Source organism: Salvelinus sp. IW2-2015, linkage group LG6.1 (assembly GCF_002910315.2).
Source record: "Salvelinus sp. IW2-2015 linkage group LG6.1, ASM291031v2, whole genome shotgun sequence".
Classification (NCBI taxonomy): Eukaryota; Metazoa; Chordata; class Actinopteri; order Salmoniformes; family Salmonidae; genus Salvelinus; species Salvelinus sp. IW2-2015.
In genome coordinates, this window is record NC_036845.1 from 21,881,080 (window position 1) to 21,898,910 (window position 17,831).

Consider the following 17,831-nt stretch of genomic DNA (forward strand, 5'->3'; position numbering starts at 1 on the left):
ACAGCTTGTTTCTAGCAAAGCATCGCTGACCAAAGCGTTGTTTTAGATCACTTTATTTAATCAGATCCGTTTTATTTTCAAAATCTTAAGTTAAACAGAGTAGGCCTGTGCTTTATACCATTTTCTTTAATGAAAGGCTATGGTATACTCTGTCATACCCCCTCAATTCTAGTCTTAACTTAACAGCCCTTCACTGGCACTGAGGTAAGCTATTTAAAGAGTACATGGTGGCTAGAGGAATTGACTGACAAATCTATGGATATAGCAGTCTAGCCTAATTTCATCTGTCAAACAAGTAGGCCTAACTCTTATTTCTTAAATAGGAAGGAGGAGGCTCCAACACAAAGCCCTTTTGTTGTTAGTAAAGTCTAATTAAAATGAAGACAGTTTAAAGTAATTATGCTTACTCGAATTTACCTACTTTCAGCACCATGAGCTGTCCATTTCAGCACCACATTTTAAGTTACTTGAATCTGGCTTATTGTGAGGTCAATATGTCTGATAAATACATCATGGGTGAGAAACCTATTGTTTTTAATAAAATCAATTATACTAGTAGCAAGCTGGCAAAGTTGACCTCTGGTCCTCCTTCTCAAACTGAACAGACTAGGCTAGTCTGCGTGCATTTTTTGGAATAGGCCTAATAAAATGAACAAATCTATAGAACCTTTGACTCGCCTCCTGAACTGCCGCCGTAGGTCTACACAGCACAACCATTGGTTAGGCAGCATACAACGTTTTTGATCAGCAAAAGCAGAGCAGGCTGGGGCTCAGGGTTGAAATATCCATTGCAGTGTGTAATGCAGCCTAGTTGTATTTACACCATCCCAGCAGAAATCTTAGAAATATAACTTTGCTTTGTGCCTCTCCGAGCATGCACTTTGTAGCCTATAGGCCATGGGTCATTTGATTGAAGCCATACTAAATAGCATCGCTGACCAAAGCTGAGAATCGGAGATAATGGGCGGCATCGGGCACACATCTATATAAAGCCTAATACGCAACTAATTCTTAAACACTGAGAAATATTGACAATTCATCTATTACAAGTTACATGACACCCCTGGACTATAATTAAAAAAATACTAAACCCTCCCATTGACTGAAATTTAAAAAATTACTAAACCCTCCCCATTTTCCTCCAGGTACCCATTATGTACATTTTGATCCATCCCTTTTTATCTGGCCTTTTTCACATTTCCAGCTATGTGAAATTAGGCTTTTTAAATCATTGACTCTTTGTAATGTCTCTTATTAATAGGAAAAACAATATTTTCAAATTCACTGAGGCTCTGTTTCAATATTTACAGTACATAGAATGAAGTCATGCATTCTAAGTACGACATTGGAAGGTAGCCTGACAGGACATGACAGGATTAGGAGACAGACATGAAATATCAACAGACCAAATATAAGAAATCATGTTGTTCACAGATTCTTTCTACAGCCCCTTGTAGTTATAAACATTACATGTATAGCCTCAAAGCAGCCTGTCTATTGTGAGCGAGATGGTGCTGTCGAGCACCATTGAGCAAGCAAACAGAGAGCAGAGGATGAGAGCCGACAGAATACAGACCAGTCGGGAGCACAGAAATTTTGCGGAGAGCAGAGGATGTGTCCCGCGAGCGGACAGGCCAAACTTGAGGGCTTGCAAGTGTGACTTTGGTCGAGCAGAATATCATTGCCACAAATAAAAATGAATAAAAAAATATAGAACCATGAGCTAAGAAACATGTATTTGAAAGCATCAAATTGTCCACCAACAATAGTTACATGTCTTAACGCAAAAAGTCTCAGTTGTGTTTTAACAGTGTCTGTGTGGGAACTAACCAAGTCGATGAGTGTGTATTAGGGACTGGACATCACTGAGGGCAGAATAGAGGGGTAAGCTCAACTCTAGTGTGGGCAAACAAAATACAGGCATGTAATACAGGGTGTATACAGAGAGTGGAAAATAAAACGAGGGCCAGAAAAGTAATGTTTTGGAAAGATTTGGTGAAGTGGTAAAAGACGGATAGCAGTGTTATGTGTGATGATTGTGAGGCGCTATACAAATTTGACAGTCACAAGATGGGGACTTCAAATAGACCTATGGCACGTCATGGGAACTGTAGCCTGCTGTTCCGATGTGTTAAATGGAAACTGAAATCTGGACAATGACTGCAGGTCTATAATCTCTCACATAGCCTCAGTGGTGTGTATTCATGGATGCCAGGGGAAGCCAGGCTTCCACAAAACATTTACAGAGAAAAAAAAAAGATATCTTTCGTCTCTCTGTGTTTCATAATTTTCCTTCAATTCACAATAGGCTGAATGTACTGTATCTCACCGGAGAAAGCATTCGAGTGAAACGGTGCCCCTCTGTCTCTGTATGTGTAGGCCATCTATCTGATGCTGTCTGGTCCAAAAGAGTATGACATTGTTGCCACATGTAGCATTGAAAGCAAAGGAAGTCAGCAAGCATTTGGCCTCCCTTGATAAAAAAAAAAAAGTATAAAATAATTGCCAATCAGCGTTGAGCTAAACTGAGTGTGCTCAACAGCGAATGATCCTGGCTCACCAAAAAAGTGTCAAGGGAAGCCACTTTGGATTTGGCGTCACTCCTATCAAATTGCATTGAGAGCATGTGACTTGATTCAGGAACCCAGGCATATGTCGCAAGTCCCATTTTTTTAAATCAAAATGCATTTTATTTGGCAGAAATGCCTTCTCAAACGTGAACTTTCATGTGCCTTAATATCAAACTAGTATGCCATCTGTAATACGAATAAAATTGTTAAATTATGAGCCTTGGTTAAGCCACAGAAAAAGCGAGCAACCTTCCCCCTAGCCATGATTGGCTGAGATAATGAGTGGGCTGGACATGCCGAGAGATGAGTTCAGATTGGTCTGCCATATAGAAGTCTTCTGGCTATTTGAGCTCGTCAGTCTGTGTTGGTAATCCTGTCGAACACGGCTTTTTTTTTTTTAAATGTATTGTGTAGTGAAGCTGCATAAGTGTTGTTCTCCACTTTCTGGAGGATCAAGTTTTGAAATCAGTGGAATTAGAGTATGATAGCTAAATATGGGTGGCAGGTAGCCTAGGGGTTAGAGTGTTGGACTAGTAACCAAAAGGTTGCAAGATCGAATCCCCGAGCTGACAAGGTAAAATGTCATTCTGCCCCTGAACAAGGTAGTTCACCCACTGTTCCTAGGCTGTCATTGAAAATAAGAATTTGTTCTTAACTGATTACAACTACTGTGATTATTATTATTTGACCATGCTGAACATTTGAACATCTTGGCCATGTTCTGTTATAATCTCCACCCGGCACAGCCAGAAGAGGACTGGCCACCCCTCATAGCCTGGTTCCTCTCTAGGTTTCTTCCTAAGTTTTGGCCTTTCTAGGGAGTTTTTCCTAGCTACCGTGCTTCTACACCTGCATTGCTTGCGGTTTGGGGTTTTAGGATGGGTTTCTGTACAGCACTTTGAGATATCAGCTGATGTACGAAGGGCTATATAAATACATTTGATACAAACAGTGGGATGAGGCCATGCTCGTCAATTAAGTGCATAGAAGAGGTTCTTTAGCATTTCAAAGCTTTGAGAAAAATGGCAGCTACCTGGGCTTTTTAAGAAATTCCACATACTTCTTAAGTCAGATGAAAGCCAGTAGAAAAATCCAAGGACGCAACATTTCCCTTCTCACTAGCACAAAGGTAGCCTGTAGCTTTGATCTATGCCCCAGAACAATCATTTGCAACTTCAAGTTATTTCAATTTACGTTGGCTGCCTTATAGAAATATATGTTGGCGGACTGATAAATGTGTGGCTGTTGTATTCAAGTCATCACTATGGCCATCTACTAAGTGGGCCCTCACTGTATTGCGAGCGCCAACCCCTGAACAAAGTTTGTCATTGCAGTACACAAATCAAAAGAAAGATCAAAACAGTAAAATTGTACTTTTATTTCCAAATTGGACCAGCAAATAATTGTGCAAGGGGGTACAGTGAACAGCTGTCTAAACTACATGGTTCAAGACACCTTAGGCCAGACTTTCAAATGAAAGGACCTTGCTGACAAGAAATACTAGTACTCATCTTACGGATGCCGTGGAGGGGTTTATTGCTTGGAACAAAAATGGGATTCTTAAAAGGCTGTGACTTGGATTTCATTAAAAGGCTTGTCCATTATTTCCCCCGCAAACATACAGACTGGCATCCTAAAGATTCTCATTAAAAAAAATTACTAAGCATAAACTAAATTAAAAATTAAAAAAATGGTTTCGCTTGCTTGTTGATCACGATCTACTGAACCACATCCAAATACATTTGGGGATTTTTGCACTGAGCGGGACGGATCATAGCCCTCTAACATAGACTAGCCCCTTTCCCATCACCACGTTCCCGCTCCGGCTTACCTGGCTCAACACAGGAAGTCACATTCAGCCAAAAAACCCTCCCCCACGTGTAGATATTTAACACAGATCCTTCTGGTACAGACCAACAAGGGCAACCTTCCCCTGCCTGAGGATACATCAACTCTCCTGCTTGTCTTTGACCAGTAGGATTGTGTGCTGCCCGCCGCTGGCCACCATCAGTACTACGCGGTTCTCCAGCTGCTTGCCCGTCATCTCTACAGGGCTCCATTCGTCATCCTCCTCACCTGTGCCAAGCTGGAGGTTAGTGCCCATACCCCAGGCATATGCAGACCCTGCAATAGATACACACATCAGTGGACCATATACAGACAATGGCCTTGGAGTCATTCCCATCACAATTACACACCATAACGTAGACATGCACAGCATCAGCAGGTTAATTCTTTTATTTTTTCATAAACAAGAAGAAACACTAGCTATGACCTCACCTTGTTTGGTGACAGCATAGCTGACCGACGCCCCACATGCCACCACCTGGGCTAGATCCAGTCCTTCCACAGGCGTTGGCTCGCTCTTCTCCTCTGCCCCCTGGCCCAGACCCAGACGCCCATACTCCGCCCGACCCAGGCTGTACACCTTCCCTATAGGGGGACAGAGACATCTTCCCAATTTGTGCTGCACTGTGCAGTTGACAGATTCTTGAACAGTCCAAGTTCTGACATAGTTGATCAGGAGTGTTTAAAATAAAAGATGGACCCCAATGCGCTTACCGGCAGAGTCGAGGCAGACTGTGTGGTGCTGTCCCCCTGAGAAGCCAATCCAGTTAATGGTGGAGTTTTTGAAGGAGGTAAGTTTTATTGGAACAAAGCATGTGTTGATGAGTTTGGTCCCTGGAAACAGTACAGAAGTTTATGGTCAACGGTTACTGTGTGACACTCTCCAACCCACCCAACTGCAATTCTAGAGCATAGAGACTCAGTGTGCATAAATAACCAGGTTTCCAGCCAACCTTTTTCTATGCAAGTATCGTGTCGGATAAAAAAAAAATGGCAATGGGAATTCCTTTATGCGCATATACTGATATAACCATAAAGTAAAAATGTGCATATTCTTTATAAAGATCTTTAAATTTCCCATGAAAACCTTGCCAAGTGGATGGAAACCTATAGTTGAAGATGAAATAAGCTCAAATTGGATGATAAACCAAGTTCTGTTACAGTATATCTGAAGGTTATCAAATACATTTTTATCTAACGCTCACCAAGCTGATGGTAGTTTGACAGTCCAAATCCATAGACGTGGCCTTTTGACACAGCAATGGTCATATAAGCCCCACAGAAGGCATCTGTGAAGTGAACCTTGCCCCTAGACTGGACCTTCACAATCTGAGGTATCAGCAACCGCACTGTAATCATACAGAAACGCATGTCCTGTCACCCACAGCAGTCAAAACAGAGAATAATTGTGCAGATATCCATTTATCATACAAGTGCTCACACCCAAACTACAGCTGAATGAATACTGTCAGAAGTAAATGGTTTCAGTTGGTACATACACAGCCCTTTCCTGCCCCCTCGGTTGGCAAAGAGCTCCGGCACCCTTCCCAGCTGCCCCTGCTCTCCGCAGCCTGATGTGTAGAGGTCACCGCTTGCGGTCAGCATCACCAAGTGGTCATTACCTGGGGGTCAGAGGTTATGAATATTGTCTTATAACCAGGGCAGCATTGAGCAAGAAACTATATGGTAGCTGTATGACAAACATGCCTCTGACCTGCAGAATAAGGAATCAAGTCAGTTATAATCATTATATTTTTATTGAATGTGGTCAAGACCTCCGGGAAAGCAGAACTTCTGCAGAGAAACCTTAACTTTTTAGGGATAGGGGGCAGCATTTTCACTTTGGATGAAAAGCGTGCCCAAATTGAACTGCCTCCTCTGTCCCAGATGCTAATATATGCATATTATTATTACTTTTGGATAGAAAACACTGAAGTTTCTAAAACTGTTTGAATTATGTCTGTGAGTACAACAGAACTCATATGGCAGGCAAACTTCCAAACAGGATATGGAGATTCTGAGGCTGGTTGATTTAACTCGTCGCCTATTCAAATCCCAGGAAGATATGGATTTATTTGCACTTCCTACGCCTTCCACTAGATGTCAACAGTCTGTAGAATGCTTGCGGAATGTGTGTCCTAGAAAGGTTAAAGCTTAGGGACAGATCTCCCTTTTCTCACCTGATGCTATTTTCATCACAGGCCCTTTCATGGGGACCTTGACAGGCACAGTAACCTTCTTCAGGGGCTCTAGTAGACCAATGACTCCGCTGTTATCCTAACGCAAATGGGACAATGTGTGAAATTAGTGAGAATTGCAGGTTACCTGAAATTAGTATATGATAGGTGGCATATGCTGCTGCTTTTGTTTGTTATCTGTTACTTTATTCCTAGTTATACAGTGCATGTACTCCTGAAGTCGGAAGTTTACATACACTTAGGTTGGAGTCATTAACTTGTTTTTCAACCACTCCAAATTTATTGTTGAGAAACTATAGTTTTGGCAAGTCGGTTAGGACATCTACTTTGTGCATGACAATTCATTTTCCCAACAATTGTTTACAGACAGATTTCACTGTATCACAATTCCAGTGGATCAGAAGTTTACATACACCAAGTTGACTGCGCCTTTAAACAGCTTTGAAAATTCCAGAAAATTATGTCATGGCTTTAGAAGCTTCTAATTTGAGTCAATTGGATGAATTTCAAGGCCTACCTTCAAACTCAGTGTCTCTTTGCTTGACATCAGGGGAAAATCAAAAGAAATCAGCCAAGACCTCAGAAAACACATTGTAGACCACCACAAGTCTGGTTCATCCTTGGGAGCAATTTCCAAACGCCTGAAGGTACCACATTCATCTGTACAAACAATAGTATGCAAGTATAAAACACCATGTGACCACGCAGCTGTCATACCGCTCAGGAAGGAGACGCATTCTGTCTCCTAGAGATGAACGCACTTAGGTGCGAAAAGAGCAAATCAACCCCAGAACAGCAAAGGACCTTGTGAAGATGCTGGAGGAAACAGGTACAAAAAGTATCTATATCCACAGTTAAACGAGTCCTATATTGACGTAACCTGAAAGGCCGCTCATCAAGGAAGAAGCCACTGCTCCAAAACCGCCATAAAAAAATGTGCAACTGCACACGGGGACAAAGATCGTATTTTTGGGAGAAATGTCCTCTGGTCTGATGAAACAAAAATAGAACTGTTTGGCCATAATGACCATCGTTATGTTTGAAGGAAAAAGGGGGAATGCTTGCAAGCTGAAGAACACCATCCCAACTGTGAAGCACAGGGGTGGCAGCATCATGTTGTGGGGGTGTTTGCTGCAGGAGGGACTGGTGCACTTCACAAAATAGATGGCATCATGAGGCTGGAAAACTATGTGGATATATTGAAGCAACATCAAGACATCAGCCAGGAAGTTAATGCTTGGTTGCAATTGGGTCTTCCAAATGGACAATGACCCCAAGCATACTTCCAGTTGCGGCAAAATGGCTTACGGACAACAAAGTCAAGGTATTGGAGTGGCCATCACAAAGCCCTGACCTCAATCCCATAGAAGATTTGTTGGCAGAACTGAAAAAGCATGTGTGAGCAAGGAGGCCTACAAACCTGACTCAGTTACACCAACTGTCAGGAGGAATGAGCCAACATTCACCCAACTTATTGTGTGGAAGCTTGTGGAAGGCTAACCGAAACGTTTGACCCAAGTTAAACAATTTAAAGGAAATGCTACCAAATACTAATTGAGTGTACGTAAACTTCTGACCCACTGGGAATGTGATTAAATAAATAATTCTCTACTATTATTCTGACATTTCACATTCTTAAAATAAAGTAGTGATCCTAACTGACCTAAAACAATTCTTACTAGGATTAAATGTCAGGAATTGTGAAAAACTGAGTTTATATGCATTTGGCTAAGGTGTGTGTAAACATCCCGACTTCAACTGTACATGCCTACCTCGTACCCCTGCACATCAACTCGGTACAGATACCCTGTGCATATATCATATATCCAAGTTATCATTACTCATTATGTATTTATTATTACTTTTACATGTTAATTTCTATTATTTTTTCAATTTCTTTCTCTGCATTGTTGAAAAAAGCCCATAGGTAAGCATTTCACTGTTAGTCCACACCTGTTATGTACAAAGCATGTGACAAATAAAATTGTATTCCATTTGATTAGTTAAAGGCAGATGCAAATGCAAGTCAATTTAAGATTATTTGAGTAACGGAATGGCGCAACAGTTTCCTGGGTGTTTGACAGCGGTTAAACCCTGTCCCCTACTCACCCTGAAGGAGCCCCAAATGTATACTGCACCGTCATCTGTGAGTGCAGCTGTGTGACTGTCCCCAGCAGACACCTGAACCACCCTCTTGTCCAGGGCCACCTTCCCTGGCACCATCTCAGAGCCCTCATCTGTAGTCTCTCGACCCAGAGCACCCTCGTCATTGCAGCCAAACGTGTAGATCTACACCAGTGACAAGCATCTTGTTACTAAGTCATATTTCATTAAGATACGGTTTCCCAGCCCCAAATTAATCTTAGTACAGCATGTATATTCACAAAGTATCTCCCAAGTAGGAGTACTGATCTAGGATCAGTTTAGCCTTTTAAATAAAAGTGAGGTGACCTTTTCCTAGATCAGCACTCTATGAGCCAGTGTTAATTTTGACAGCCATTTTAGATTTAGCTTTGTAGTCTTAGCTATCAGGCAGTTTAGAAATATCCTCTTTCGTAGTTTCACATTTTACTCTACATTTCTTCCCCCATGAAAGAATTCATATTTACCTCCAACTTCAATAAATGTTCACATTAAGATAGCCTTGTCCAAATAGGCCTACTATTCCCACATAGCTGGCAACGTTGCTTGTGGCAGATTGGTTACAATGCCAGCCATTATTTATCATATTGGCTACAAAGCCTTGCCTACAGGTTAAACAATTTAGGCCCATACAACTCACATTTTCTCCCCATCACAACCTTGTGATGTGGGTAAATAACAGTAATCCCCTTTTCTTTTCTTTTTTAAGTGTGAAAACCTGAGCTTTCCAACAATGCCAAAATGATTAATGTACTCCTAACATTTTATCAAATAGCCTTAGCATTTCCAATCAGGAAAAAGCAACGGTCCTCGCATTTGCCGCACGCGAGAGCATCACAGATGAATAACAGAGCACAAAATAAGAGCTTCTGATGTGATCAAAGCAAAAATAGCCTATATGAAAGTAAGAGTGTGGTTCTAGTTGAGGTTAGTTACAATTGAAGGGTTCTCAAAAGAGAGAAGTGACTGGAGTGACCTCCTGGTAGATGTGTGTGATAGAGACAGACAGATCAGCTTAAAATCAGCCAGCGCAACTGAAAGACCTCAGAGAATTGCATTAAATTCCACAAAGGCATGCATGCTCATGATTGGACACAATCATAAGATTTCGTGGAATTCTGATCTCGTTACAAATGTCATCTAAAACGAAAAATATTTTTCAACAGTTATTGTTTTTCTTCAGGGCATCGCATCTCGTTATCGTCACTTGGTTGTCAGGAAAAATAAGTCATTGACGAGTATTTTTTGTAATTGTTGAAGAAATAAACACGGCTCTGAGACAATTCATGAATACAGGGCCTGAACTAAAAAGCACTTAATATTCTCAATTGAGCATGCTTTTAAAGACCAGTAGCATGGTTAATCTGGATTACTGAAATAGGATGCAGTATCTTGACAGTTGTAGTTGGATCTGCCGCCTTCACTCACATTTCCAGTGTCACTGAGACAGACTGTGTGCATGCCCCCCGCCGCCACCTGCACCACACCCTCAGGCAGTGTCACCAGGGCTGGCCTCTTCCTCTCCATTATGTCCTCTCCCAGACCCAGCTGTCCTACGTCCCCTTGGCCCAGCACTAGAACCAGACCCTTCTCCTCCCCATGGCTGCTGTGGGAAACTGACACTAACAGTATTGTTTAATCCAAACTGTAGTATCTTTATGAAAACGGCAAAATGAACAGGCAGAGACACTGATAAAGATTTTATTTCAAAAGGACTCATACTAGGGTGTGTTCAAGTAGTCGGCTTGACAAAGAGATCGAACATCTCACAATAGACTTCACATTGGCTTAATGGAGTTAGTCCGTGGCTTACCTTTAACTTTCTTAGGATCCTTTACTTCCTCTGGTTTACTTTCCTTTTGTCTCTTAGGAGCCTTCTTTGCAGGCATGGCTGCAACAGACCCTGCACAAAACTAGTGAGAAGACTTGAGGGGGAAACAAGCCTGTAGGGACAGAAAATGACTGCATTTAATATAGCAAACAGTTGTTTTAGGAAGGTCATTAGAGGAAGAACTATTCCAGATAACAGTTCCAATACTGGGGTACAATAATATTGCTGCAGTAGGATATCAGTTACAAAATAAATGTGACCTATGAAAGAGGGCAGTGTGGTTTTGGACTTGAACAGATGTCAGGGACTATCTATTATTCATTCAATGGCTAGCCTAACCAGTGCGGACAGCTGTTCCACAAGATGTACGTGCAGCGAGACTTGGACATGAGTACGGTGGTATGCAACATTACAACCGAAAAGGCGCACAATAATATAGCTAGTTGTTCCCGGCTGCAAACAACCACCCTGTTAACTTTAGCCATGTGATTGATACACGTCCCAAGAATATGGTGATGGCTATAGCTAGTACTGACCTCAATTGTCGGTACATTTGTTATACTGGTGTAACGTATATTGTTAAAGTAAATACAGAACTTAGTCAGCTAGAACTAAACTAATGTTCGCATACAAGCGCCAGTGACTGCAATGACAACGTTAACTTATCTAGCTAACGTTAGCTGGCTAACATTTGGAAAATGTGTTTGTTTAAACCATAAAGTGTGTTATCATGTTCGCTATTTTAACACAAGGCTAACACTATCTAGCTACATTTTAAAAGGGAAGGCTAGCAAACATTTAACAGGAGTTGGCTAACGCTTGCTAGCTGATTCATTGGTACATAGATGAACATATCCGACAACACGAATCAAAATAACTAAACATCTCGCAGATAAACGGGATATACGCGTTTCCCCCAAAGTAAAAATATTAAATACCGACATACTTGCCTGTACCGTGGATCACTTTGGTAGCTGACAGAGACAAAGCACCACTCGTGCGGTGTACTGTATGCTATCCCAGTCTACAACTGTTCCACACAGACCACGCCCCATCAATTTTTAAAGAGACAGCGGCCGTGTTAGACATCTGTCTTGCCTATTACTGCACACTGTATGTACTATTTAGAACGTACCGTTAAGTAAAAACGAATGCAGTCTTAACGTATGCATAGACTTGACAGAAATAGTAGCAAAGGGTAAATGTTGAACTTTTGTTGCACACATATCCATTAAAAACAGTTTGACTGCAGAATCGATTATGCTGCAATGGCTGTCAGTCTGATCAAGGTCTTAAAGCTGCTACACAGAAATCGCTCCGCCATTTCCTGGTTGCTAAAATTAAAATAGTTCTAATACGTTTATGTGACAAAACAAGCACTTCTAGTGTAGATAATCATTGTACGAGCTAAACCGCTGTGAAATATATTTTCCATAACAAAAAAAATATCGTATTGTCAGCTGTTTGAAGCCGATGTACAAAACTCAAAGTAAAAGAAGCAAAAACTCAGAAATAGCGCACATAAAATAGAACTAGCGCTTCTTAGACTTGCTTTGAATGAGAGAATGACATAACTAATATTTCTATGTGAATTTGGTCAGTTTGCCCCAAAAGTTACATATTGCAGCTTTAAACTAGCCTGTCACTAAAACAAATACTATCACCATCTACTGGCTGTGGTTAATCTCTACCACATACACGTGACCTCCTTTTCTTTCCTATATTAATTAAGGAGGAAATAAAAGGAATAATTAAATTAATATAGGAAAGGTAGATAGGGATGGAGGTGAGGAAAGGGATGTAGTGAAAGAAAGGTAGCTAGGAAAAGAGAACAGAGAAAAGGAGCTAGGAAAGGTAATGAGATAAGGATAGGGAAGGGGGAGAGAACATTTAGATTGGGAAGAAAGGTAGGAAAGGAAAGAACGCTAAGAAAAGAGGAAAAAGGAGGAACAGAAAAATAGAGAGAGCATGGGAGGAAAAGAATCTAGGAAAAAAAAGGAGGAGTACACATGTATGTGGTAGGTATTAAGGATCTAAACCTAGGCCAGCTAGTGACTAAGCCTACACGGCCCAACCCTAAAGATCCTTCAAAGTCAACTCTGATTGATTGTATTTTAACGAATACCTCTGAGAAATATGTTTCTACTGGCGTATTAGTGACCATTGCCCAGTTGTTTGTGTTAGAGATGTGAGAATACAAAAATCTAAGCCTTGTGTCATCACAGAGAAACTTCAAAAACTTCCGTGAACAGGCTTTTTTACACAATCTTTATTTTAGTGACTTTGATTGTATTTCAGCTGTCCCTGAACCAGATTTAGCTTTGAGCCTCTTTGCAGATGTCTTCAATACTATTGTGGATAATGATAATCCCTTAAGGGATTTAATTAAGGGTTAAAGGTAAATCTAATGCCTGGTACACTCTGGAATTATCCGAAGTCATTCATAAAAGAGATACTGGGTCGAGACCAGGAACACAGGCTTAGGCCCAGACTGGCAACTGAGGCGTAGCTGCGGGAAGAAGGTGTGCTGATGGTGCTGCAGCACCCCCCCAAAAAATGATATCATATATATATATATATATATATATATATATATATATATATATATATATATATATAATATACATACTGTATTAGCTATATTGATAAATGCTATATTATATATATATATTTTCCCCCCCCACAAAAGTAGTACATTGGGCCTTTACTAGTATTAGCTACCAATGTAGACTTGGGCAACAAGGCTGGCCCCCCAAAAATTCAGCATCTCAGCTTTGGCGAAAAGGGTAGTTGTGTAATTTAGAACAGTATCTTGCAGGATTCAATAGTTGGAATTGTAAAAGTTGTTGCCCTGTTCCTTTCTCTGCAATTGTCATTCTAATGGCATCCAGAAAGAACAAAACCCTGACCTCAAACATTTACATCAAAATGTGAAAAGTTATGGGCAAAGACACAAAACATCCACATCAAATTAAATATTTTTCTTGATCAAATAACATGGAAAACAAACACTTTTAGTAGGGTATTAATTTACCATTCRTACAAACCACTTAATGTAAATGTACATTACTGTATTGTACATAGGCTGGTCATCTAGGTTTGTACATGTAGACTTTCCATCACCATGAAGAAAAACAATGCACAATACAGTATTTGAGTACATTGAGACAAGTAGTGGTTTGTGATGATGTGGCTCAGTTGGAAGAGCATGGCGCTTGCAATGCTAGGGTTGTGGGTTCAATTCAACATGAGACTAGTACGAAAATGTATGCAATTGCTCAGGATAAGAGCGACTATGGAAAAGGAATGAATGGACCATTTCAGTTTTCACATCGAAATAAGTTGCATTTGCAAAGTATTTCAAGAGACTGGAAATCATATACCAAGCAAGTATTATTATATTCCAAAAGTATTATCAGATTTGGTAGCCAATCAGTCTGTCCGTTTGTATGTGTGATCCTTGAGATCAGAGTTAAGAGTTTCCATGTTTTAATGACCCTGATCCTGTTTACAGAAGCAAATACTTTTTATGTGAAGGTAGATGCTGTATATAACAACTATTATTTTTAGATCTCAGTCTCTATTTTACTTGTACAAATATTTCAGATTGAGAAGGCCTTTATTTTTTTCTTCACCTTTCTGGAGTTGGAGCTTGCGTTGTCAGGACCGTCGTCTGCGCGCAATACCTGCTACGCGAGCGCAGTAGAATTAGAAAACCTACCTTGTTCTACACGTCTACTGGTCGTTGCACACCAGTGCTGAAATACCTCTAAAAACTGGCATTATGTATCGGTTACTGTTGCCTGCTCTTTATTCAATGCTATCCTGGATTAAACAGGCTGAATGCTTTATGCCATACAATTTGCAAGCACTCCGACGATACCATCATGTCAATACCACCAGGAACTTAGTGTCTCTCTGCAATTACATTTGTACCACTCTTACATATACGCCTCTTACATGTTAATGTCAGAAGTCCATTTCCAAAAATAGACATGATTAGAAAATGGGCCAAAACGACAAAATGCACACGTAATGGTTTTATCAGAAACATGGCTAAATAAATCTGTGTCAAATAACTCGATTTCTATTGATGGGTACCCGTTTTTTTTAGAACGGATCGGATGAGTAAAGGAGGAGGGGTTACAATTTATGTGAAATCCGAGTTTAACACCTCTGAAATTTTCTTGAATATCATAGCCAAACATTTGGAATTGCTTGCGGTTAAAGTGAACATATATAAGGACTCCCACATCACATTAGTCGGCTGTTACAGACCGCCCTCGGCTTCGGGAGACGCACTTAACTCTCTGATGTCCTACACAAGCTAAATTACTCTGAATTCATTATTTAGGAGATTTGAACTGGGACATCTGTATCGGACTCTTAATTACGGACCCCCCCTCCCGGATCTGGGATCATCCTCATCAGAAAAGCTGACTAGCATAGCCTAGCCTAGCGCCACAGGGATATCATATAATATAATTTCATGAAATCACAAGTCCAATACAGCAAATGACAGATAAACATCTTCTGAATCCAGCCAACATTTCCGATTTTTAAAATGTTTTACAGCGAAAACACAATATATATTTATGTTAGCTCACCACAATAGCCAAACACACAACGCCATTTTTTCACCGCAAAGATAACTTTCACAAAACCCACAAATAGAGATAAAATGTATCACTAACCTTTGAACAACTTCATCAGATGACAGTCTTATGACATCATGTTATACAATACATTTATGTTTTGTTCCAAAATGTGCATATTTATAGGTATAAATCGTAGTTTTACATTGCAGCCATAGTCACAAATGGCACCAAAACAGCCAGAATAATTACAGAGAGCAACGTGAAATACATAAATACTCATCATAAAACTTTTATGAAAAATACATGTTGTACAGCAAATGAAAGATACACTGGTTCTTAATGCAACCACTGTGTTAGATTTAAAAAAATAACTTTAGTACAAAGCACAGCATACAATAATCTGAGACAGCGCTCAGCCATTCTCCGCCATGTTGGAGTCCAAAGAGTCCACAAAAATARGAAATAACATCATAAATATTCCCTTACCTTTGATGAACTTTCATCAGAATGCAGTGCCAGGAGTCCTAGTTCCACAATAAATCGTTGTTTTGTTTTAGAATGTCCATTTCTTCTGTCGAATTAGCAACTTTGGCTWGCATAYTGGWGCMCACYTGTCCATGAARGTTTGGCGCATGGAACGAAAAATTCCAAAAGTCATAATAAYAGTCGAATAAACTGGTCAAACTCAGTTGAAAATCCATCTTTAGGATGTTTTTCTCATATGTATCCAATAACGTCCCAGACGGAGCATTTCTTCGTGTCTACCTAACGCATTGCAGAAAAAGATATGGTGCTCCCAGGTGCGCAGCAAAATACTGCCAATATGGCTGACCTGTCACTCCAAAAGCTCTCATTCGGTCCCACATCAGGCTAGACACCTCATTCAACGTTCTACTGCCTGTTGACATCTAGTMGAAGGCGTATGAAGTGCATACATATCCATAAATWAAAGGCAATTGAATAGGAGCAGCCCTTCACAGAGACCCATTTCAGAATTTTCACTTCCTGTTTGGAAATTTGCCTGCCAAATGAGTTCTGTTTTACTCACAGATATAATTCAAACAGTTTTAGAAACTTCAGAGTGTTTTCTATCCAATAGTAATAATAATATGCATATCATATGATCTAGAACAGAGTACGAGGCCGTTTAATTTGGGCACTATTTTTTCCCAAAGTGGAAATGGCGCCCCCTATTAAGAAGAAGTTTTTAAAGAACTGTGTGACTCTCTGAATCTATCTCAATTAATTAATCCGCCTACAAGACCGAATCCCAGAGCACCTTACAAATCAACGCTATTGGACATTATTCTAACGAATACCCCTCACAAATACACATCGACTGGGATATTCTGCAATGATGTCAGGGATCACTGTGCAATTGCTTGTGTTAGAAATACACAAATGACCAAAGCCAAATCCCGTTATATTTTTAAAATACATTTTAGACAGTTTGATGATGAAGCGTTCTTACATGATCTGTGCAGTAATATTAACAGAGTAAGTCTGATTCCCGATGTTGACCCTGAATGGGACTATTTTATGACATTTGTGTCGATTTGTGATTAGCATGCCCCTGTGAAGAAATTTAGAATCAGTGGAAGGGACATAATCTCTGGTTTTCAGATAACTTCGCATAATTAATTAGAAAGAGAAATATATATTGGGCTCAAGCGAGACATACAACTGCTCTTGTTGACTAGGCCTCCTTCAGAGCGCTAAGAAAAAAATGCACCAAATGGATCAGGAAGTCCAAATCAAATTACTATTTCAATGCAGTCACAGAGAACCTAAGCAACCCTACCAAGTTCTGGAAGCTAATCAAATCAGTGTCAGTTTCTAACGTATCCTCTGGCCTTCCTGACCATTTAATGATGGATTCAAATGAAGTGAAGGATAAAGCAGATATTGAAGGGTTTTTTAACAAGCACTTCATATCTGCTGGTTCAGTTTTTGATAATGGTGGGGCCCAGGATACAAATGTAAGCTCTGTTACAGTCAACTATGATATAGGCCCTCATGTGAACCATTTTAACTTTGAGCCTGTTTCTTATACTGAGGTCCATAAAGCACTAAAGGCAATAGACACTAAAAAGTCTGCAGGTCCAGACAACCTGGACCCCTACCTCTTAAAGATAGCAGCTGGTATTATTACTGAACCTGTGGCTCACATTTTCAACTTGAGTTTCTTGACCAATATCTACCCTGCACTTGTAAATCAGCTTATGTCCTCCCACTGCTAAAGGGTGGAGATCCCTCAGATGCTAATAACTATCGTCCTCTCTCTAAACTCCCTATCCTGGCCAAAGTCTATGAATCCCTAGTGAACTCAATTGAAAAAAACATACTAAGCGGGGTTCAGTCTGGCTTTAGATCGGGGCACAGCACCACAACTGCAGCTATGGCCGTGGCAAACGACATCATTAATGCACTTGATAAAAAGCAACATTGTGCTGCTCTGTTCGTGGATTTATCAAAGGCCTCTGATTCAGCTGACCATGAAATGTTGCTAACTAGACTCAGAAACATTGGTCTCAGTAAATTGGTTTAGGAACGATCTTTCTGACAGAACACAATGTGTAAATACTGACAATTGTAGCTTTCTTGAGACCTTTTGTCAATAGGGGGAGCTGTTAGCATTATTAAT

General features: G+C 40.3%; 1 protein-coding gene across 3 annotated transcripts; it reads right to left on the minus strand.

Annotated features, from left to right (window-relative positions):
* Positions 1 to 3,928: 3,928 nt before the first annotated feature.
* Positions 3,929 to 11,628, minus strand: LOC111965320 (regulator of chromosome condensation). 3 transcript variants are annotated; one of them, XM_023989425.2, is made up of 10 exons: positions 11,540 to 11,628; positions 10,572 to 10,701; positions 10,187 to 10,374; positions 8,726 to 8,905; positions 6,599 to 6,695; positions 5,918 to 6,040; positions 5,624 to 5,767; positions 5,133 to 5,252; positions 4,851 to 5,003; positions 3,929 to 4,694 (listed from the first exon to the last, which is right to left on the minus strand). In XM_023989425.2, the coding sequence occupies exons 2-10, from the start codon at positions 10,645 to 10,647 to the stop codon at positions 4,519 to 4,521; spliced, it is 1,257 nt and encodes a 418-aa protein (XP_023845193.1). In that variant the 5' UTR covers positions 10,648 to 10,701; positions 11,540 to 11,628; the 3' UTR covers positions 3,929 to 4,518. The 3 variants fall into 3 exon arrangements, with proteins under 3 accessions (XP_023845193.1, XP_023845190.1, XP_023845191.1); XM_023989422.2 differs by having other exon boundaries at positions 10,187 to 10,380; XM_023989423.2 differs by having other exon boundaries at positions 10,187 to 10,380; positions 11,536 to 11,622.
* Positions 11,629 to 17,831: the final 6,203 nt, after the last annotated feature.